Here is a 22,246-nt window from a genome sequence, read left to right as displayed (position 1 = left end):
GCTGCGCGGCAGCCACGACCTTAGTGCCTGGGACGAAACACAGATAGCTACAACAGTTACACAAGGACAGGGGGCCGCAGCAGCTTATAAGCGACTGCGTGCGGGGGGTCCTGCAGTGCATCACGGGCAGCCATGGTGAAGGCGCGGAAGATCGTGATCGCCCGCGTATTCCAGGGGGAGCCCCGGATAGAGGACTTCCGCATCCAGGAGGAAGAGCTGCCGCCCCTCCGCGATGGACAGATTCTCGTTGAGGCCGTCTACATCAGCGTCGATCCGTACCAGAGGGCGCTTAAAGACAAGCACCAAGTCGGCAGCACCATGATTGGATCCCAGGTAAAGTTTCTGTGGTACGCTTTACTGCTCACCCATTGAAAATAATACGCACTGATTGTCAGAGACTGCAATGTCTCTGACACATCATTACAAGAACGCTGTATGCAAGTACACACACACACACGCAACACTGCGTCATTATCACGCTTTCTGGCCACCTGTTACTTTTCGGGTGGGGTGGCCTACTGATCTTTCCTGCTCACTAAATAACGGCAGCGTGAGCCTTCACGTACTCTATGATAAAACGTGATCTGAACTGTGGCAAACGTCACATAACGTGTGCTTGTGTGTGTAAGAGGGGGGCGTGGGGGATAATTGTAGCAGGTTCAAATGGATGTAGCACGTAGGTTGCAGTAGTTGTGCTGACATGAAGAGATACGTGCAGGGTAGACTCTCATGGACAGCTGCATCAAATCATACTTCCGACTGAGGTCCACAACAACAATGGACCACTAAATACAGACTTTGGCTGCGAAGGGGCAATTTATTGAAATCAATGCGCAATGTTGAAAATTTGTGCCGGACAGTGATTCGAACCCGGGCCTTCAGCTTACTAGGCAGACGCTCCGACCACTGAGCCATGTGGGCACAGTGCTCACTGCAGCTGCACAGACTACCCTAGCATGCCTCCCGTCACACCCAAACTCTCAGCTTACCCACACACTACAAATACAGTGTCCCTTCCCAATTATCCTCACTCCTCGTGGCATTTCACCGATTCCCGTAAGCTGTGCATCTGCACTGAAGAGGTCGTTGGCCATATCGCCTTAATTTCTTCCGGAGATGTCTGAAAGGACAGGTTCAATTTTTGATCCAACAGCCATTATGTATTAACTATACATGACGATAGTATCTGTTTCCGGAAGAACAGTTACCGTAGATGACCATGCAGCTTTGGTAGAAATGAAATGATAATTAAAAGGACACCCTAGCTGCAAACAGACGTTTATGTACTTCATTAGGGACATGTTGAAAATGTGTGTTCCGGGCGGGACTCGAACCCGGGATCTCCTGTTTACATGGCAGACGCTCTATCCATCTGAGCCACCGATGGCACTGAGGATAGTGCGATTGCAGTGACTTACCCCTTGCACGCTCCACGTGAGACCCACATTCCCAACATGTCCACACCACTACATTCGTAGTGCGCCTAAGAGATGTTTGCCCATCATACTCATTACTCGTGGCACATTAATCTACATGTACCTAATGAAGTACATCAACGCCTGTTCGCAGCTAGTGTGTCCATTTAATTATCATTTCATTTCTAGCAAAGCTGCGTGGTCATCTACGGTAACTGTTCTTTCGGGAACAGATACTATCGTCATGTATAGTTAAAATATGGCTACCCGGTCATTGACCTTCTTGTGCGAACCCACACACTATGCCCGAACTCGTACGGGACTTGGTAGATTAATCTGCCACGAGTAATGCGTATGATGGGCAAACATCTCTTAGGCGCACTACGAATGCAGTGGTGTGGAAATGTTGGGAATGTGGGTCTCACGTGGAGCGTGCAAGGGATAAGCCCCTGCAGTCGCGCTATCCTCTGTGCCCTCGGTGGCTCAGATGGATGCCGGCACGGTAGCTCAGCGTGTTCGGTCAGAGGGTAAGCCACCCTCTGTAATAAAAAAAAACTGAGTTAATCGATCAACAACGAACTTAAACGGATGTCTTCCGACGTCCGCCTAGAGCAGATGCAACGAACAAAATCGAAAAAAAAGATGGATAGAGCGTCTGCCATGTAAGCAGGAGATCCCGGGTTCGAGTCCCGGTCGAGGCACACATTTTCAACATGTCTCTAATGAAGTACATCAACGCCTGTTTGCAGCTAGGGTGTCCATTTAACTGTAATTTCATTATGTATTAATACACAAAGCAATTGCAGATCTTGGCTTCGACCACAACATTGATTGACATCAATGGAGGAATCTGAATATTTGTGATGGGCTGGGATTCGAAACTGGGTCACCAGCTTACTAAGCTACATTTGTAGTGCGTGGAGAAGTTGAGAATTTGGATCTGACGGTAGGCGTGTTAGGGTAGTCAGTGCAGTTGCGCTGACAAACGGGACCGGAGGGTGTAAAGGTCAAAGCATCCGTCCAGTAAGCAGGGAACCCGCTTTCGAGTCCCGGTCTAGCACAAAATTTCAACTTTCGCCATCGATTTGAGTTAATGCCTTCTCGCAGCCAGGTCTGTGATTCCTTTGTGTATTAATTCGTAATGGCTGCTGGATCAGAAATGGTGTCTGCTCTTCCGGGTAGAAGAGAACAGACATCACATAGAGTGCACTAAATCTTTGTAGTACAGTCAGACTTCATTTTACCATAAACGACAGTTCGACTCAAAGGTTACGAATGCAGAATGGGAAACAGCAGGCCTTGCAGAGAATCGTGTCAATCGCTGCCAACAGGTGGCCCGCATCGTGGAGAGCCGTGCGGCGGGCTTCCCCGTGGGGCAGCACGTGGTGGGCTACTGGGGCTGGCGCGACCGCACCGTGGCCGACGTGGGGCCGGACGCGCCCTACCTGCTGTCGCCGCCCATGCTGGTGCCGGACCTGGGGCGGCTGCTGCTCTCCCTGTTCCTCGGCGTGTTGGGTATGCCCGGCATCACCGCCTACTTCGGCTTCCTGGAGATCTGCAAGCCTAAACCGGGGGAGGTTGCCGTGGTCAGCGGGGCAGCAGGCGCTGTGGGCTCCGTAGTTGGGCAGATAGCGCGTCTCAAGGGGTGCACCGTTATCGGCTTCGCTGGATCAGACGCTAAGGTAAGTCATTATTTCCATTTTGGATTTAGGCACTTGAGACCCGTTAGAAGCTATCACAAAATGGTCTCATCACCTCTGTGACGCCGGCCGCGGTGGTCTCGTGGTTCTAGGCGCGCAGTCCGGAACCGTGCGACTGCTACGGTCGCAGGTTCGAATCCTGCCTCGGGCATGGATTTGTGTGATGTCCTTAGGTTAGTTAGGTTTAAGTAGTTCTAAGTTCTAGGGGACTAATGACCACAGCAGTTGAGTCCCATAGTGCTCAGAGCCATTTGAACCATTTGAACCTCTGTGACACTTCTTCAAGTTCCTATACAGGGTGTTCCAAAAAGGTACGGCCAAACTTTCAGGAAACATTCCTCACACACAAAGAAAGAAAATATGTTATGTGGACATGTGTCCGGAAACGCTTACTTCCCATGTTAGAGCTCATTTTAGTACTTGTCTTCAAATCACATTAATCATAAAATGGAAACACACAGCAACAGAACGTATCAGCGTGACTTCAAACACTTTGTTACAGGAAATGTTAGCTAGGATACATGCATCCACCCTTCGTCGCATGGAAACCCTGATGCGCTGATGCAGCCCTGGAGAATGGCGTATTGTATCACAGCCGTCCACAATACGAGCACGAAGAGCCTCTACATTTGGTACCGGGGTTGCGTAGACAAGAGCTTTCAAATGCCCCCATAGATGAAAGTCGAGAGGGTCAGGAGAGCGTGGAGGCCATGGAATTGGTCCGCCTCTACCAATCCATCGGTCACCGAATCTGTTGTTGAGAAGCGTACGATCACTTCGACTGAAATGTGCAGGAGCTCCATCATGCATGAACCACATCTTGTGTCGTATTTGTAAAGGCACATGTTCTAGCAGTACAGGTAGAGTATGCCGTATGAAATCATGATAACGCGCTCCATTGAGCTTAGGTGGAAGAACATACTGACGAAACTAAAATGAGCTCTAACATGGAAATTAAGTGTTTTCGGACACATGTCCACATAATATCCTTTCTTTATTTTTGTGTGACGAATGTTTCCTGAAAATTTGGCCGTACCTTTTTGTAACACCCTGTATAGTGAGGAGATGTACGAAGTATGAATGAATGAAAGGAAAGTGCGTTTAATCTCCAAAGGACACTGCATATACGACACTGGAGCGACCTATTCTTCAGTACTCAGATGGTTCAAATGGCTCTGAGCAATACGGGACTTAACATCTGTGGTCATCAGTCCCCTAGAACTTAGAACTACATAAACCTAACTAACCTAAGGACATCACACACATCCATGCACGAGGCAGGATTCGAACCTGCAACCGCAGCGGTCACGCGGTTCCAGATGAAGCGCCTAGAACCGCACGGCCACACCGGCCGGCTCTTGAGTACTGCTCGGATGTTTGGGATCCATATCAGGTCGTATTAAAGGAAGACATCAAAGCAATTTTAAGGTGGACCGTTAGTTTGTTACTGATAGGTTCAACTGGTAGTGTTGCGGACATGCTACAGGAACTCAAATGGGAATCCCTGAAGTAAGGTTACATTGTTTTCGAGGAACAGTATCGAGAAATTTTAGAGAACCGGCATTTGGAGCTGACTGCTGAACGATTCTACTACTTACAGCATACACTGAGCGTAAGAACCACGAAGATAAGATACAAGAAATCGGGGCTTATACAGAAGCTTGTAGACAGTCGTTTTACCCTCGCTCTATTTGTAAATGGAACAGGGAAGGGAATGATTAGCAGTGGTACTTATGGCGGATTGCGGAGTTGGTTGGTTCAAATGGCTCTGAGCACTTTGCGACTTAAATTCTGAGGTCGTCAGTCGCCTAGAACTTAGAACTAATTAAACCTAACTAACCTAAGGATATCACACACATCCATGCCCGAGGCAGGATTCGAACCTGCGACCTTAGCGGTCGCTCGGCTCTAGACTGTAGCGCCTAGAACCACATGGCCACTCTGGACGGCGACTGCGGAGTGTCTAGATGCAGATGTAGAGCATACACTGACTGACAAAAAAAGTGAAGCACCCAAAAGGCGTGATGGATATCACAGTAACTTTGTACACGTACACGCTGTTGTCGGGTATGTAACTGATGAGAGCTGCTTTTTTTCCTCTTTGACAGGCAAAGCATCCATTTGAGAACATTCGTGACGCTTATGTTTCGTGTTGTTACCAGGCCCAGTACTGTATTCAAAACATCATCAGATGACGTGTGAAGGATATGGAGATGTCAAGTACATGTATGTGATAGCGTTATCAGCACCTGAAAGATGTCGATGTAGATCTGTGAGCCTTAAAGGAGCCTCTTTGCGGATCTCCGTATGGCTGGCTGATCGAATTAGGCAATATGCGGGTTGGTGGGGTTTTCGGATGTGACAGTGGCTTAATGTTGGACTAAATGTAAACGTGAGCTCAGCCATTCTCGTTATGAAGATGCTGGTTTACAATATCTGACCAATATAACGGAGGAGTGCCGCACTGTGCACCAACCACGTCATAACCCCTTCACATCTTCGCCTACCATCTGAGACCAGGTAATGGACTCCCTGCGACATTCTGTATCATCCCGCACCATTGGTTGGAGATTACCAACAGCCAGACTAGGCATTTACGTTAAGACCGCAACACGAACGGATACGTTTGGAATGGCTACTCGGCTGCGAAGCGTAGTGTGCTGAATGGTATTGCAATCACTTCAGCAGTGAATCGCGGTTCTGACCTACCCCGGACGAGCATCATTGGCGTTAATGGAGGAGAGGTTCCATTCTTCTGATGTTATGCAGAGGCCTGGCAGTGTGTGATTTCGTGTTGTGGCGAGCCATCTGGTATGACTACAGTTCATGGCTGGTATTGATGGAGGAAACTACAGCGGGACAGTGGTATGTCAAAGGCATCATACGCCGTTATATGCTACCTCTCATGCTATAGTATTGTGGTGCCATATTTCAACAGCACAGTGCCCGTCCAATCATGGTATGTGTCTCTATGAACGTCAGTGTGATATTGAGGTATGCCCATGACCAGCAAGATTTCTTGATCTGTCCCTGACAGAATATTTGGGGGACTAGCTCAAAGGTCAACACCGCCATAGCGCGAGAATCAAGGATAACAAGGACCAGGTGGACGAGCTTACCGCAGGGAACGAAGCAACGATTTTATGACACACTACCCAACTGAAACAGTGCTCGCTTCTAGGCTGAAGGGGGGAGAGGGGCAGGAGGAAGAGGAAAGTTGCATAAGCATACTAATAAGTGGGCTCATACTGCCAAGTTATTCGTAATTTGAGTCGATTTTTTAATCGCTTAAATAATATCACATACTTTCACAGCCCACGAAGTTACATTTGTTTCTTTCTCTCTTTCTGGATGCTTTTCAGACAGTGTGTGTGTGTGTGTGTGTGTGTGTGTGTGTGTGCATTGTCTACGATATTGAAGTTGACGCGCGGTGTTCAGTGCAAGATTATGTAGGCTGTTTGTGTGATGCGTCACATGTACATAATTGTGTGATTGGCTGCTATGAGGAGTGCTGGGAGAGTGAAGCCTTCGAACTTTACTCGTATTACTACCATTAAAGACGTAGATGAAAAACAGGAAAGAGAGTGAAACTCGGGATGCGTTCATAGTCACCTCTCGTCAGTGAACATGTACATGATATCTAGTTTGATGAATGGATGCTGATGAATTCCATACAGTATCTTCACTCCATATTTTCGAATGAGAGATTTTAACAGCAAGTCAGGGTATAAGTATAACATATGCTGGCTATAAACTGCGCGCCACTCAAATTCTCTTTCATATTCACTTTGTTCATAGTCTAACTTGAAGTTTGCAAATCGTTTTTCGCCACAGAGCTGCTAGCCAGCTACCGCGTGCTCGACTATTGGTGCTTCAAAAGCCTTACAGGCAGCTAATTGTAAGGCTCTCGTGTCAAATATATACACAGAACTATTGTTTATTTTCATTGCTGGCTTTGTTACAATGATCTATAAAACAGAAATATGATACGGAATGAAACGCAGATAGTGACACAGAAACACAGATTTTTTTTCTGCATTAATCATCTGGTGTCTGATTCCCTGATCACACTATTCTGATATCAAGTGTAACTTGCTTTCATCTTAAGTTTGTTAAATGTTTTCGGTAGTTGTAACGGCTTTGTGATGGAGAATTATTTTGATCGGCCTCTCGTATTTCGCAAGCAGAGCCAATTTCATGTAGCAAATATCCTGTAAAGATAGCTGTTTTTAATATATAAATGTTCAAAACATCACGGAACTATGACAGTGCACAGTCGGTACAAGTATCATGTGTCGCGAAAACGCTATGTGTATTATGACCATTCTGGAGTTCGTTAATACTGCAATTAATGTCACAGGACACGCATAAGCATCTGCTCAATAAATCAGAATCGTTTATCTCAGTCATTTCGACAGTTTTGTCTATGAAACAAAGAACGTGTCTTTCAGGAAACTGATTGATGATCAAACATTTCTTGGGCAGTTGAAGTCTCTAAAATATTTTTCTGTATGCTGTCCCCGAGAACGCTAGCTTATCCTAACTTTGTTTCTAAATGTTCTTTTACATACTAATCGGAAATACGTTGTCGGATGACTGTGAATATGAGAACGGTCTCCCTCAAGCTAGTGGTTTCGTTCATTCATGAAGTCGCAGCAGCAATGCGTCATGCCTGGAACCAGAAAGCCACGATGGAGCAGGCAGTATCAGGCGTCGCCGGTTTCGGTATTACGTCCTACACTCTTTTCATTGTATATCAATGATGTGTCGTCAGTTTTGCCCTGATGCAAATACCGTGTGTATGCTGATGACTTCGAGTTGATATAAATGAAAAACCAATAAACCCGAAAACAGCTATTGAGCACCTCAGTACTAACTTGGGTAAACTATCAAAATGGGCATCGAATACAAAGTTAAGTCTCAACCCATCCAAAACCCTAGCGGTACTGGTTGGTCATTCTAGACTGATTAACCGGAAATATCTGGAATCCCTACCGTTTTTGATACTAATTGGGAAAAATATCAACTTCTCTACCTCAGAAAAATGTCTACGAGTAAAAACAGATGAAAATCTAACCTGAAATGAGAGCACAACTGCAATGTGCAAAAAGGCATCAGCATATCTCCTTGCCATACGAAAATATAAAAAGTTCTTCTCTCTTTACCTGAAAAAGAAACTTGTGCAAACAACTACACTTGCAATTATTGACTTCAGCGATGTTATCCTGCAAGGTCTTGCTCAGGGAACGTCACGGCGCCTGGAAGTGGTTACGAATGCCTGTGTTCGCAATGTGTGTGATATTCTGTTCTTTGATCATCATATACACAGCTATCCCGGCTGCGTGCTCACAAGCGCAGAGATTTCCATACGGTCTATTTTCTCTGCTGTCTTATCAACGTCCACTGTCTTTCATATCTCTCCTTGACCTTAATGCTCTAGTGTGAATAAAATATCAGAAATACCCTTTGCCTTGAGAGCAAAATCCTTTCTGCTCCACTTCAATTCACACATTATAATAGAGAACGGAATAGCATATCACGCTTCAGAAGACTTAATTATACATCTACTAAAGCAAAAATAATGATTGTAATTATCCCTGTACGCATTCGTTACGCTTGTACATCCTTCTTTCCAGCTCGATATTCATCTTTTTCCTATATTCTTAGCTCGTGCAATTTCCTTAAATATTTTAATGATGACAAGATGTTTTCTATCTGGGGGGAAACCGTTGATCAAATTTCACGAGAGCTAAACTTGAGTCCTCTATTACCCTTCAATCATATGAATTTCATTCAGTTTAATATGCAGATAGCAAGAAACGTTCTTGTTGCAGCTCATTGAGTTATTATGCCTCTTGCTAGTGAAAGCCAGAAAGAAAGAAAAATCCAAAAAAGGTTAGACTAACTACTGAGTGATTTTCTGCAACTTATGTTTACTCAATTTTGGAGAAGAAACAAATTGCATTTCATTAGTTATAAAATCGTGTAAGGTATCAACGTATTCCAAGCTACTCCACTATTTTGTGCAGATAATGTTTAGGAAGAATAACTACTAATACGGGGACTAATGATTAATAGTATTAATGTCTATTGAAGCATTGCCTTGAGTCACGTATAACTGTTTCATTCTGTAGTGTTGCTGTCGAGATCCCTGTTACGCTAACAGTCGTTCGAACACCGCTAGAACAAACTTATCATTGCAAGGGTGGTAAGTTTGCGCTTCCCACGAACATGTCATGAAAATTGCAGGGGAAAGTATTTATTGAACTACTCTCATCTAAACTAAATTTCCTCAGACGAATGAGAAACAAAATGATTAATCCTACTATTACACAAAGTTGTAGCTGACCGTATCCACAACACAAAAGAGAAATATAAATAGGGTAATAAGTCACTTAAGAAAGAAATTGCAGAATTACAATAATAATGTAAAGAACAACAAAAACTGTCAGTATGTATTATAAGGTCATATTCGTCATCGTCACCGCTCCCCCCCCTTCCCCCCTCCTCTCTTTATGTAGAGTCTGGTCTCGGGACAGGGGTTTTTGGTTTTTGATACGGTTTTGACTAACAATAGACTCAGCGACTCACGAGTAAGATTGGTGTATATAATTTATACATATTTCATTCAAAATGGTTGAACTATGATGAACTGAAGACTTCAGTTGTAAACAATGGAAAGAGACAAGGTGGTTGTCTTGAAAAATTGAGCGCTAAGAGTTGAATAAAATCTCACAAATAAGGCATTTCAAGTACATCCAATGACATTTCTTTAGTCAGATAAGTCATTGTTTTTAAATAAAGCACTGATGTCCTTTTAAATTAGTAATTTCTAACAAAAGTTTTGCTCTTAAAAATTTTTCAATGCGTACTTAATATTCTTTAATTGCAAATCGAGTGCACTTGACGTGAGTTAGCATTGAGTTACCACTGTTTACTTGCTGAGTAAATTATCGAAGCTTTGTGCGAACCCGTTCAATAACACAAATTTAAAAGGTTCAGACTCTTTCAGTGTTGGTGCAACGATATGCATTAATATTTTTTGCAATAATAAAGTACAACAACTGCAAAGTTTAATCTGCGATTCAGCACGATTTAAATTAATTTTACCAAGCACATTACTACAAAATGTAAATAATGTTAAAGATGGCCATAAATATTTCTACCATCACCCTTAGACGTTAATTCCCGTATACTATGGTAAGAGACACAACTTTACACTGTTTACTTGCTTAAATAATTATTCAGATTTACATGATCAGCACAACTCTTGAAGTGGACTGGCGTTCAAGAACATCTTCAGGATACTTAGCTGAGCCATTGTTATCCATATCATCCTCGGATCCTTATAAATCCTCCCTGAAACACATTCTTCTGGTACGAAGTTCGCTTGGCAACCATGCTTTGGCACTGACCACTGTTTACGCTGAGATGACAGAAGACATGGGATAGCAATATGCACATACAGAGATAGCGCCAGGATATCGTACACCATGCATAAAAGGGCAGTGCGTTGGCGGATCTGTCATTTTTACTCGTGTGATTCATCTGAAAAAGTTTCGCCGTGATTATAGCCGCATGGCGGGAATTAAAAGACTTTGAATGCGGAATGGTAGGTGCTGCTACACGCGTGAGACATTCCGTTTCGGACATAATTACGGAATTTAGTGTTCCGAGATCCACTGTGTCAAGAGTGTGCCGAGAATGCTAAATTTTAGGCATTAACTCTCACGATGGACAACGCACTTTACTTAACGACCGAGAGCAGCGGCGTTTGCGTCAATTTGTCAGAGGTTAAAAACAAGTAACAGTGCGTGAAATAACCGCATAAATCAATGTGGGACGTACGATGAACATATCAGAGAGGACAATGCGGCGAAATTTGGCTTTAGTGGGCTATGGCAGCAGACGACCGACGCGAATGCCTTTGCTTACACCACAACGTCTATTGCCCCGCCTCTCTTGGGATCGAGACCATGTCGGTTGAACGCTATATGTCTTGAAAACCGTGTTCTGGCCAAAAGAATCCCCATTTTAGTTGGTAAGAGCTAATGGCAGGGTTAGAAAGTGGCGCACACCTCACGAAGCCATGAATCCACGTTGTCAACAAGACACTATGCAAGGTGGTGGTGGCTCCACAATGACATGGACTGTGATTACAGAAAATGAACAGGGCCCTCTGGTGAAACTGAACCGACCATTGACTGGAAACGGCCTTGTTCAGCTACCTGGAAACCATTTGCAGCAATTCATTTCAAATGGATCAAATGGCTCTGAGCACTATCGGACTTAACAACGAAGGTCCTCAGTCCCCTAGAACTTAGGACTACCGAAACCTAACTAACCTAAGGACATCACACACATCCACGTCCGAGGCAGGATTCGAACCTGCGACCGTAGCGGTCGCGCGGTTCCAGACTGAAGCGCCTAGAACCGCTCGGTCACAAAGGGCCGGCAGCAATTCATTTCAGGATGACAATCTGCCATATCACTGGACAACAACTGTTCGCGATTGGTTTGAAAATCTTTCTGGACACTTCGGTGAACGGTCTGGCCACCCAGATCGCCTGACATAAATCGCATCCAACATTTGTGTGGCATAATCGAGAGGTCACCCGTGCACAAAATTCTGGACCGGTGGCACTTTTGCAATTATGGACAGCTATAGAGGCAGCATGGCTCACTATTTCTGCAGGGGTCTTCCAACGACTTGTTGAGTCCACGCCATGTCGGGTTGCTGCAATACGCCGGGAAAAGAGAGGTCCGACACGAGCAGAAATTATGTCACCTCAGTACACATACACACATCCTGACAAAGTCGCCATTAGAGTGAATTCGAAATCTGAGACCGAGCTGCCATGTCTCGGTTTACGTGTAACTATCAACTAATATGCATAAAGCTTATCATTTTCCATGCTTGCATTCAATAACTCTTTTTGTCATCGACTGTCTTTTACGGCTGTTTACAGTCTAATTCTTTAATTACAGTCGTCGTCATCATCGTCCGCCCCCCCCCCCCCCTCCCCCTCCCCCCGCATCACCCATCCGCGCCTTTTTCTCTCGGTATGAGAAGGCTGAACATTGGAATTACTGCAGGGATTATGATACACTATTCACTCATAAACAGATCAACGAGGTGAGTTTGTGCGTATAATTTATTAAATTACCGTTACGCCATAGAAGTCGTCCGGCCGCAGATATATAATACTCCGCGTGCGAAGATGCGGTAGGGTCGCCAGTAGTGTAGTAAACATACAGCATGTAAATGTGATTTATATTAAAAGTTTCAACAACAGGCACCGCAAAGGAAAAGTGTTGGTCATACACTGGTGGCCATTAAAATTGCTACACCAAGAAGAAATGCAGTTGATAAACGGGTATTTATTGGACAAATATATTACACTAGAACTGACATGTGATTACATTTTCACGCAATTTGGGTGCATAGATCCTGAGAAATCAGTACCCAGAACAACGACCTCTGGCCGTCATAACGGCCTTGATACGCCTGGGCATTGAGTCAAACAGAGCTTGGATGACGTGTACAGGTACAGCTGCCCATGCAGCTTCAACACGATACCACGGTTCATCTAGCGTAGTGACTGGCGTATTGTGACGAACCAGTTGCTCGGCCACCATAGACCAGACTTTTCAATTGGTGAGAGATCTGGATAATGTGCTGGCCAGGGCAGCAGTCGAACATGTTCTGCATCCAGGAGGGCCCGTATATGACCTGCAACATACGGTCGTACATTGTCCTGCTGAAATGTAGGGATTCGCAAAGATCGAATGAAGGTTAGAACCACGGGTCGCAACACATCTGAAATGTAACGTCCACTGTTCAAAGTGCCGTCAATGCGAACAAGAGGTGACCGAGACGTGTAAACAATGACACCCCATACCATCACACCAGGTGATACGCCAATATGGCGATGACGAACACACGCTTCCAATGTGCGTTCACCGCGATGTCGCCAAACACGGATGGGACCATCGTGATGCTGTAAACAGAACCTGGATTCTTCCGAAAAAATGACGTTTTGCCATTAGTCCACCCAGGTTCGTCGTTAAGTACACCATCGCAGGCGCTCCTGTCTGTGATGCAGCGTCAGGGGTAACCGCAGCCATGATCTCCGAGCTGATAGTCCATACTGCTGCAAACGTCGTCGAACTGTTCGTCCAGATGGTTGTTGTCTTGCAAACGTCCCCATTTGTTGAGTCAGAGATCGAGACGTGGCTGCACGATCCGTTACAGCCATGCGGATAAGATGCCTGTCATCTCGACTGCTAGTGATACGGGATCCAGCACGGCGTTCCGTATTACCCTCCTGAACCCACCGATTCCATATTCTGCTATCAGTCATTGGATCTCGACCGACGCGAGCAGCAATATCGCGATACGATAACCGCAATCGCGATAGGCTGCAATCCGACCTTTATTAAAGTCGGAAACGTGGTAGCACGCATTTTTCCTCCTTACACAAGGCATCACAACAACGTTTCACCAAGCAACGCCGGTCAATTGCTGTTTGTGTATGAGAAATCCATTGGAAACTGTCCTCATGTCAGCACGTTGTAGGTGTTGCCACCTTGTGTGAATACTCCGAAAAGCTAATCATTTGCATATCACAGCATCTTCTTCCTGCTGGTTAAATTTCGCGTCTGTAGCACTTCATCTTCGTAGTGTAGCAAATTTAGTGGCCAGTAGTGTAATTTACTGGTAGGAAAGCTAGTCATTTATGTTCGAAATGAGCTGGAAAAACGAGAGAACAACCGAATCTGGATGACAGGATGTAATTACGGTAATCATACTTAATTATTTATACAAAGTTAAAATTTCTTTGTGCACTAAAATACAATGAAGAATCAAAGAAACTGGTACATGTGGCTAATATCGTGTAGGCTCACCGCGAGCACGCAGAAGTGCCACAACACGACGTGGCATAGACTCGACTAATCTCTGAAGTTGTGCTGAAGGGAACTGACACCACGAATCCTGCAGGCTGTCCACTAATCCGTAAGAGTACGAAGGAGCGGAGATCTCTTCTGAACAGCATGTTGCAAAGTATCCCAGATATGCTCAATAATATTCATGCTTGGGGCGGTTGATGGCCAGCGAAATTGTTTCAACTCAGAAGAGCCACTCTGGGGCCACTCTGTAGCAATTATGGACGAGTCGGGTGTCGCCTTGTCCTGCTAGAATTGCCAAGTCCGTCAGAATGCGCAATGGACATGAATGGATGCAGGTGATCAAACAGGATGCTTAGGTACGCGTCTCCTGTCAGAGTCGTATCTAGACGTACCAGGGGTCCCAAATCACTCCAACTGCACACGCCCCACACCATTACAGAGCCTCCACCAACTTGAACAGTCCCCTGCTGACATGCAGGGTCCATGGATCTATGACGTTGTCCCCATACCCGTACACGTCCATCTGCTCGATACAATTGGAAACGAGACTCGTCCGAGCAGGCAACATGTTTCCAGTCATCAGCAGTCCAAATTCAGTGTTGACCGACCCAGGCGAGGCGTAAAGCTTTGCGTTTGGCAGCCATCAACAGTACACGAGTAGGACTTCACTCCGAAAGCCCATATCGATGATGTTTCGATAACATCCCGCTCAAACTCACCTAAATCTTGATAACCTGCCATTGTAGCTGCAGTAACCGATCTAACAATTGCACCAGAAACTTGTTGTCCTACGTAGGCGTTGCCGACAGCACCGCCGTATTCTGCCTGTTTACATATCCCTGTATTCGAATACACATGCGTGTACCAGTTTCTTCGGCGCTTCAGTGTGAATGGCCTCTCTTTTGCAGGTGAAGTGGCTGAAAGAGGAGCTGGGCTTCCACCACGCGTTCAACTACAAGACGACTGACGCCAAAGAGGCCCTGAAGCGCGTGGCGCCCGACGGCGTCGACCTCTACTTCGACAACGTGGGCGGCGAGCTGAGCAGCGCCGTCATCAACAGCATGCGCATGTGGGGCCGCGTCTCCATCTGCGGCGCCATCACTGGCTACAACTCAACCGATCTCCCGAAGGCGACCATCATCCAGCACGCGGCCGTCTTCAGGCAGCTCCGCTTGGAGGGATTCATGTACAGCCGGTGGCACGACCGCTGGGATGAGGGCATCTCGCAGCTCGCGCAGTGGATCAGGGAGGGGAAGATCAAGTACCACGAGACTGTCACCGACGGCTTCCAGAACACTCCTAAGGCGTTTGTCGGTATGCTGCAAGGCGAGAATCTGGGCAAAGCTGTTGTCAAAGTGTGATGGGCTTATACGTACCGGACTTTGGTGCATTAGCAGAAGCACAGACAATTTGTCGCTGCATCCTGTGGAGTGAACTACAAGAGACAGTAGGTTCTTCACTGGGACATAACACTCTTCTGCGATTTCTTTCTGCCGTTTTAGATTCTCAACTAGATTTTATACCATGACTCCAGTTCACATAAACAAATAAATATTAATGTTACAGAAACGCTTTTCTCTTTTGTGTCCATTATTTAGCTCTACAGTCAGATTATTTGCTCCAATATGTACTTTTCGGGAAAACAGCCTAACGATGAGTGCAAAACACCAATTATCACAAGTGAACGTGAAACTACGGTAAATCTGCCTGGACTCGGGTAGGGGCCGCCGACACGGATCGAATCCGCCCGGCAGACTGACGATGATGGCCGGTGTGCCAGCCAGCCTGGCTGTGGTTTTAGGCGGTTTTCCACATCCTCGTAGGTGAATACCGGGCTGGTCCCCACGTCCCGCCTCAGTTACACGATTCGCAGACATTTGAAACATATTCACACTCTTTTCCGATTTACACTAGACACAGACAGCTGGGGTACACTACTTCTGTCCCGAGGGGTATGAGGTGGTGGCAGAAAGGGCGTCCCGCCACCCATTAAATTAACCATGCCAATTCCATACTTAACCCTGCCGACCCTGCGCACAATGTGGGATAAAGGCGGTAGCAAAAGAAAGAAAAAGGAAGCGTGAAACTACGGAAAACGTTCAGGTATCTGCTTAGTGAGTTCGTTTCGTGTAGAGTTACTTCAAAATCTCTCAATAACAGCGCCTTTGGAGCTAGGCAATTCCTTCTTCTGTGAACTGAGCAAGTACTGCAGGGTGAACTCTAATCTAACTCTAGCGATTTTTCGAGCTATCGTGGACGTCGTACTCCTTCAGCGTGTACCAGATTAGGTATACGTTTTCCAATATTTTTGTACACGTTAATGACAGGATAGAAAACTGTCTAGGTTAACATAATTGTGAAATAGCTGAGTCCCATGATGACTTGGTAATGGAAGAAATCTTTCGTATAGTTAGAACACTACATTCATGGAGGACTCACTTGTCGCTAACCAGATCATGGAAATAAGAATACTGTATGCGCTTACGTCAGATTATGGTAACATGAACTATGTATGCAAGTGTTACAACTACAGTAAATATGACCAAGAAAAAACAAAATACTTTATATTTACAATACTTTATTCTTCTATTAACACCCAGTCACAAATACAATGGAGCATGGTTAAAAATATGCAATACATTCCTTGAAAGGAATTACAGATAATTTGCAACATACTTATAATTAGCTCAGCCCACTGTTAATGTGTACTGTTAAACAGAGCTCGATAGAGAAACAAAGGCGAAGTAGTAACCAGCGTAAATTTACAGCAGTTACGATACGTGCAAGGCGAAAAAACATAAAAGTGCAGCAAATGAAGAAAGGAAAAGGGAATACAGATGTCTAGAAATGAGATTGACTGAAAGTGTAAAATGGTTGAGTAGGAATGGCTAGAGGGCAAATGCAACTTAACAAGGGGACAGATAGATGCCACCTATAGGAAAATGGAAGGGTACTTTGCAGAAAAGTGTAGTAGATGTTTCAATATCAAAAACTCGTACGTCAAGCCAGTTCTATGAGAAAAAGGGAAAGTTGAAAAGGTGGAAGGAATATGTAGTGGGCCTGTACGAGACAAACGAAGTTGAAGGCCGGATTATAGAAATACGAGAGGAAACAGGTAAAGATAATATGGGAGAAATGAATCTGCGAGAAGTCTTTGTCACAGCTCTGAAAGTCGTAAATGGAAATGAGGCCCCTGGAGTAAAAAACTTTCTCTCGGGACTTTTGAGATCCTTAGGAGAGTCAGTCATTACAAAATTATTCCATCTGGTGTGCAAAATGCTTGAGGCAGTTCAACTATCCTCGGACTCCACGAAGAATGTAATAATTCGAATTCCAAAGAAGCCAGATGCTGAAAGGTGCGAGTACCACCGAAGGTCATTTTAATAACTTATGTTTGCAAAAAAACTGACATGAATTGTTTACTGATATAAAGATAAACTGGTACATTGAGCATGCTGTGAACCAAGGAGAAATTTGGAAAGGGAATTAAAGTTCAGAAAGAAGAAATAAGAACTTTGCGGTTTGCTGATGACATTGTTGTTCTGCCAGAGTCATCAAAAGACTTGGAAGAACATTTTAGGGAAATGGACAGTGTCTTGAAAACAGCTCGTAAGATAAACATCGACAAAAGTAAAACACGGATAATAAAATATAGTCGAGTTAAATCAGGCGATGCTGAGTGGAATTAGATTAGGAAACGAGGCATTAAAAGTAGTAGTGGAGTATTTCGATCTGGGCAACAAAATAACCAATGTGGCCGAAGTAGGGAAGATGCAAAATGTAGACTTGCAATAACAAGAAAAGCATTTCTGTAAAAGAGGAATTTGTTGACATCGAATATAAATTTAAACAATAGTAAGTACTTTGTGAAGGTATTTGTCTGGTGTGTAACCTTTTGCGGAAGGGAAACTTGGACTATTAGCGGCTCAGACGAAAAGAGACCAGAATCTTTTGAAATGTGGTGCTTTAGAAGGATGTTAAACATCAGACAGCTAGAACGAATAACAAATGAGAAGGTACTGACTCAAATTGGGAAAAACAAATTTGTGGTAAAATTTCATTAAAATAATAAATCGGACGATAGGACACTTTCTGAGGCAGGAAGGAATTGTCAGTTTGGTTATGGAGTGGGCGATGAAAATTGTAGAAGAAGACCAAGGCTTGAATACAGCAAGGAGTTTCCAACGAAAGTAGTCTGCGGTATGCACGCAGAGATAACGAGACTTGGACAGAATAGACTAGCCTGCAGCAAAGCAGCATCAAACCAGTCTTCGGCCTTAAGATCGCAACAACGTCGTACGTGCCTGTAAACATCGCCAGCTTCAGGAAATCATATCATAAATGATAGATGTAGTAATAGACTGTTTATGGCATACTACCTGTGAGAAAGTTCAGTTACTCTCCCACTTTGAATTAAAATATAGTAACTGGCTTAAATGAAACCTTAGTAAACTATTGCTACTGTTATAATTCAGTTTCTTAATTTCACATATATATTACGTCGCTGGATACCCACTGCTACAATTTACGCATTCTTTAAAGAAAGTTACTGAATCTGATTCGAGCCATTCATTTTTCCATGTACATGCAACTTAATCGCTTAAATATGAAATATCTGCCTGGCGGAAAACCCCTCTGAATATTCTTTTTTTTTTTAAGTTTTACGACTGATTCATCGCCACCATCAGCATTTTGATAACTTATCCTTTATAGAGGAGTCAACTAGCCTTTCGCATGCATTATGATATGCACGTTGTTGCTTCATTTTTTATAATGTGATCTTCCTGTCTTCCATTAGTTCTCCTCTTATACAGAGTATAACAAAAAGGTATTCCTCACACGTAGAGGAAGAAAATATGTCGTGTGAAAATGGGTCTGGAAACGCTTCATATTTGTGCTTATTTTTACTTCCCTATTCATAATCTCGTAAATTATGGAGAATAACAGCAACAGAACCTACCAGAGTTACACGAAACGTTTTCTTACATGAAATGTCCAGCGTACTCTCTTGGTTACTGTATGCAACAGTTTTCTAAATGAAATGTTTAGAATGTCCTTCCATATACACTCCTGGAAATGGAAAAAAGAACACATTGACACCGGTGTGTCAGACCCACCATACTTGCTCCGGACACTGCGAGAGAGCTGTACAAGCAATGATCACACGCACGGCACAGCGGACACACCAGGAACCGCGGTGTTGGCCGTCGAATGGCGCTAGCTGCGCAGCATTTGTGCACCGTCGCCGTCAGTGTCAGCCAGTTTGCCGTGGCATACGGAGCTCCATCGCAGTCTTTAACACTGGTAGCATGCCGCGACAACGTGGACGTGAACCGTATGTGCAGTTGACGGACTTTGAGCGAGGGCGTATAGTGGGCATGCGGGAGGCCGGGTGGACGTACCGCCGAATAGCTCAACACGTGGGACGTGAGGTCTCCACAGTACATCGATGTTGTCGCCAGTGGTCGGCGGAAGGTGCACGTGCCCGTCGACCTGGGACAGGACCGCAGCGACGCACGGATGCACGCCAAGACCGTAGGATCCTACGCAGTGCCGTAGGGGACCGCACCGCCACTTCCCAGCAAATTAGGGACACTGTTGCTCCTGGGGTATCGGCGAGGACCATTCGCAACCGTCTCCATGAAGCTGGGCTACGGTCCCGTACACCGTTAGGCCGTCTTCCGCTCACGCCCCAACATCGTGCAGCCAGCATCCAGTGGTGTCGCGACAGGCGTGAATGGAGGGACGAATGGAGACGTGTCGTCTTCAGCGATGAGAGTCGCTTCTGCCTTGGTGCCAATGATGGTCGTATGCGTGTTTGGCGCCGTGCAGGTGAGCGATACAATCAGGACTGCATACGACCGAGGCACACAGGGCCAACACCCGGCATCATGGTGTGGGGAGCGATCTCCTACACTGGCCGTACACCTCTGGTGATGGTCGAGGGGACACTGAATAGTGCACGGTACATCCAAACCGTCATCGAACCCATCGTTCTACCATTCCTAGACCGGCAAGGGAACTTGCTGTTCCAACAGAGCAATGCACGTCCGCATGTATCCCGTGTCAACCAACGTGCTCTAGAAGGTGTAAGTCAACTACCCTGGCCAGCAAGATCTCCGGATCTGTCCCCCATTGAGCATGTTTGGGACTGGATGAAGCGTCGTCTTACGCGGTCTGCACGTCCAGCACGAACGCTGGTCCAACTGAGGCGCCAGGTGGAAATGGCATGGCAAGCCGTTCCACAGGACTACATCCAGCATCTCTACGATCGTCTCCATGGGAGAATAGCAGCCTGCATTGCTGCGAAAGGTGGATATACACTGTACTAGTGCCGACATTGTGCATGCTCTGTTGCCTGTGTCTATGTGCCTGTGGTTCTGTCAGTGTGATCATGTGATGTATCTGACCCCAGGAATGTGTCAATAAAGTTTCCCCTTCCTGGGACAATGAATTCACGGTGTTCTTATTTCAATTTCCAGGAGTGTAGTTCGTGTTAAATCTCTGAAACGCAGATGTCTCTGGAGGATTGCTTACCCCAGGAGAATTGTTCACTGTCTTACAGCCTTACACAATATGGTCGCGAAGACATTGCATTTTGTACCACGGTTCCGTACACATGAGCTTTCAAATGTCTCTACAAAGAAAGGTGTAGTTGGTTTAGGTCCGGAGAGCGTGGAGGCCAAATATTTGTTCCTGCTCTGGCTGTCCGTCTGTCACGGAATCCGTTATTTAGAATCTTGCGAACATTAACAGTGACAATGAGAAGTGGAGCAGCTCTGTGCGGCATGAAGTACGTGTTTTCTCGCAGTTGTAAAGTCATGGACCTATGTTCTAGCAGAACAGATAGAATATTCTCTATAAAAATATGGCAAGTTTTTTCGTTGAGTCTGAGTGGAATAACATGAGGCCCTCACAGTCAGCAACAATGCCGGCCCAATCACTGACAGAAAATGTCTGTTGACAGCGTGAGTCTCCAGGAGTACAACAGCGCGTCAGGGATTTAACGCGACGGGGAGTTGTCCTTGTAAACGGCGGGCATTTTCTACATTTTGTTTAGGGGAGTATTTCATATTGTAACCGAGAGGGTATTTCGAAAATTTCATTTAAGGAAATGTTTCACGTAAGGCTAAGCATGTTTCATCTGCCCTGTTAACCGTCATTGGAGACAAAGTGTTTCCCTTGGCTTTCGAAATAACTAGCCTTGAAGCTAAACTGTCCTGCCTAAACGATGAAAATAGGCGACTAAGATTAGAACTACAGAGAGCGTCGAATCCAGTCAAAGACTTGCAAATACAAACTTGGTAAGAGAAGGCTGAGAAATTAGAGAACGAAAATAGGGAATTGAGTAGCGAACCAAGACTTGCAGCAACAAATAAGAGAACTAACTAATAAAGCCACACAACAAGCACAGACACAAGCACAGACACTGACATATGCTGCCGCCTTAACTATAGAGCCCAAAACCAAAGAGGCTCGAAGAATAGAACAGGCTAAAACAAAACAGGCCACAACCTTCTATATCAAATCGACAGAAAATCGAGATGCCAAAGCTGTCCGACAGGCCATCACCAAGAATATAAATCCCAGGAAAGAGAATATACATATAAAATCAATCAGAACCACACATACTGCAGTTATAGTAGAAACGGAAACACGGGAGGGCTGTAGAACAATAATAGAAAAGACTAAAGACCTGCACACCATTGTCTGTGAAGGACCGCGAAAACACTAGCCACTCGTGGCAGTATATCACGTGCCAGATACACTTACCGACGAAGAGTTTCTAGAAAGCCTTTACGAGCAGAATCTAAGCGGTGACACCACGAAAGAAGACTTCGACAGAGAGGTCAAAATAAGATTCGAAACAGGGCCTAGGGGAAAGGGTTTCAGTCACCAGGTACTGGAGGTCAGCCCACACCTGTACAGAGTCCTTACAAGAAGACAGAGAGTCCACATAGACTTCGAATCACTTTCTGTGAAAGACTATACAGTAGTAAACAAGTCTTTTAAGTGTAGCGACCTAGGACATACGACTGAAACCTGCAGAAAAGCCGACGTCACGTGTGCCAAGGGCGGCAACCAAGGACACGAGCGCAGTGAGTGCAGGTCTGCGGTTTGCGTCTGTATCCCCTGCAAATACAGAGGCCGCGTCTGCAATAAAACAAAAGGAGGTGATTGTCAGACCTATAAACAGCTGCGTGACCGGCTCCCGGACAG

The 22,246-nt window shown here is 45.2% G+C and overlaps 1 protein-coding gene across 1 annotated transcript; it reads left to right on the top strand.

Annotated features, from left to right (window-relative positions):
- The first annotated feature begins 39 nt into the window (after positions 1-39).
- LOC126281885 (prostaglandin reductase 1-like) lies at positions 40-15,596 on the top strand. Its single transcript, XM_049981200.1, has 3 exons — positions 40-333; positions 2,747-3,097; positions 14,935-15,596. Exons 1-3 carry the CDS (start codon positions 133-135, stop codon positions 15,385-15,387), a joined length of 1,005 nt encoding a protein of 334 aa, XP_049837157.1. The 5' UTR covers positions 40-132; the 3' UTR covers positions 15,388-15,596.
- The last annotated feature ends 6,650 nt before the right edge of the window (positions 15,597-22,246 follow it).

Source organism: Schistocerca gregaria, chromosome 7 (assembly GCF_023897955.1).
Source record: "Schistocerca gregaria isolate iqSchGreg1 chromosome 7, iqSchGreg1.2, whole genome shotgun sequence".
Classification (NCBI taxonomy): domain Eukaryota; kingdom Metazoa; phylum Arthropoda; class Insecta; order Orthoptera; family Acrididae; genus Schistocerca; species Schistocerca gregaria.
This window is presented reverse-complemented; position numbering and strand designations above follow the sequence as displayed.

Bases quoted from the DNA above. Each gene is read 5' to 3' on its own strand.
- LOC126281885 (XM_049981200.1), top strand. From the start codon at position 133: ATGGTGAAGGCGCGGAAGATCGTGATCGCCCGCGTATTCCAGGGGGAG. The intron at 334-2,746 runs GTAAAGTTTCTG...CGCTGCCAACAG, and splicing joins GCACCATGATTGGATCCCAG to GTGGCCCGCATCGTGGAGAG. The intron at 3,098-14,934 runs GTAAGTCATTAT...TCTCTTTTGCAG, and splicing joins TCGCTGGATCAGACGCTAAG to GTGAAGTGGCTGAAAGAGGA.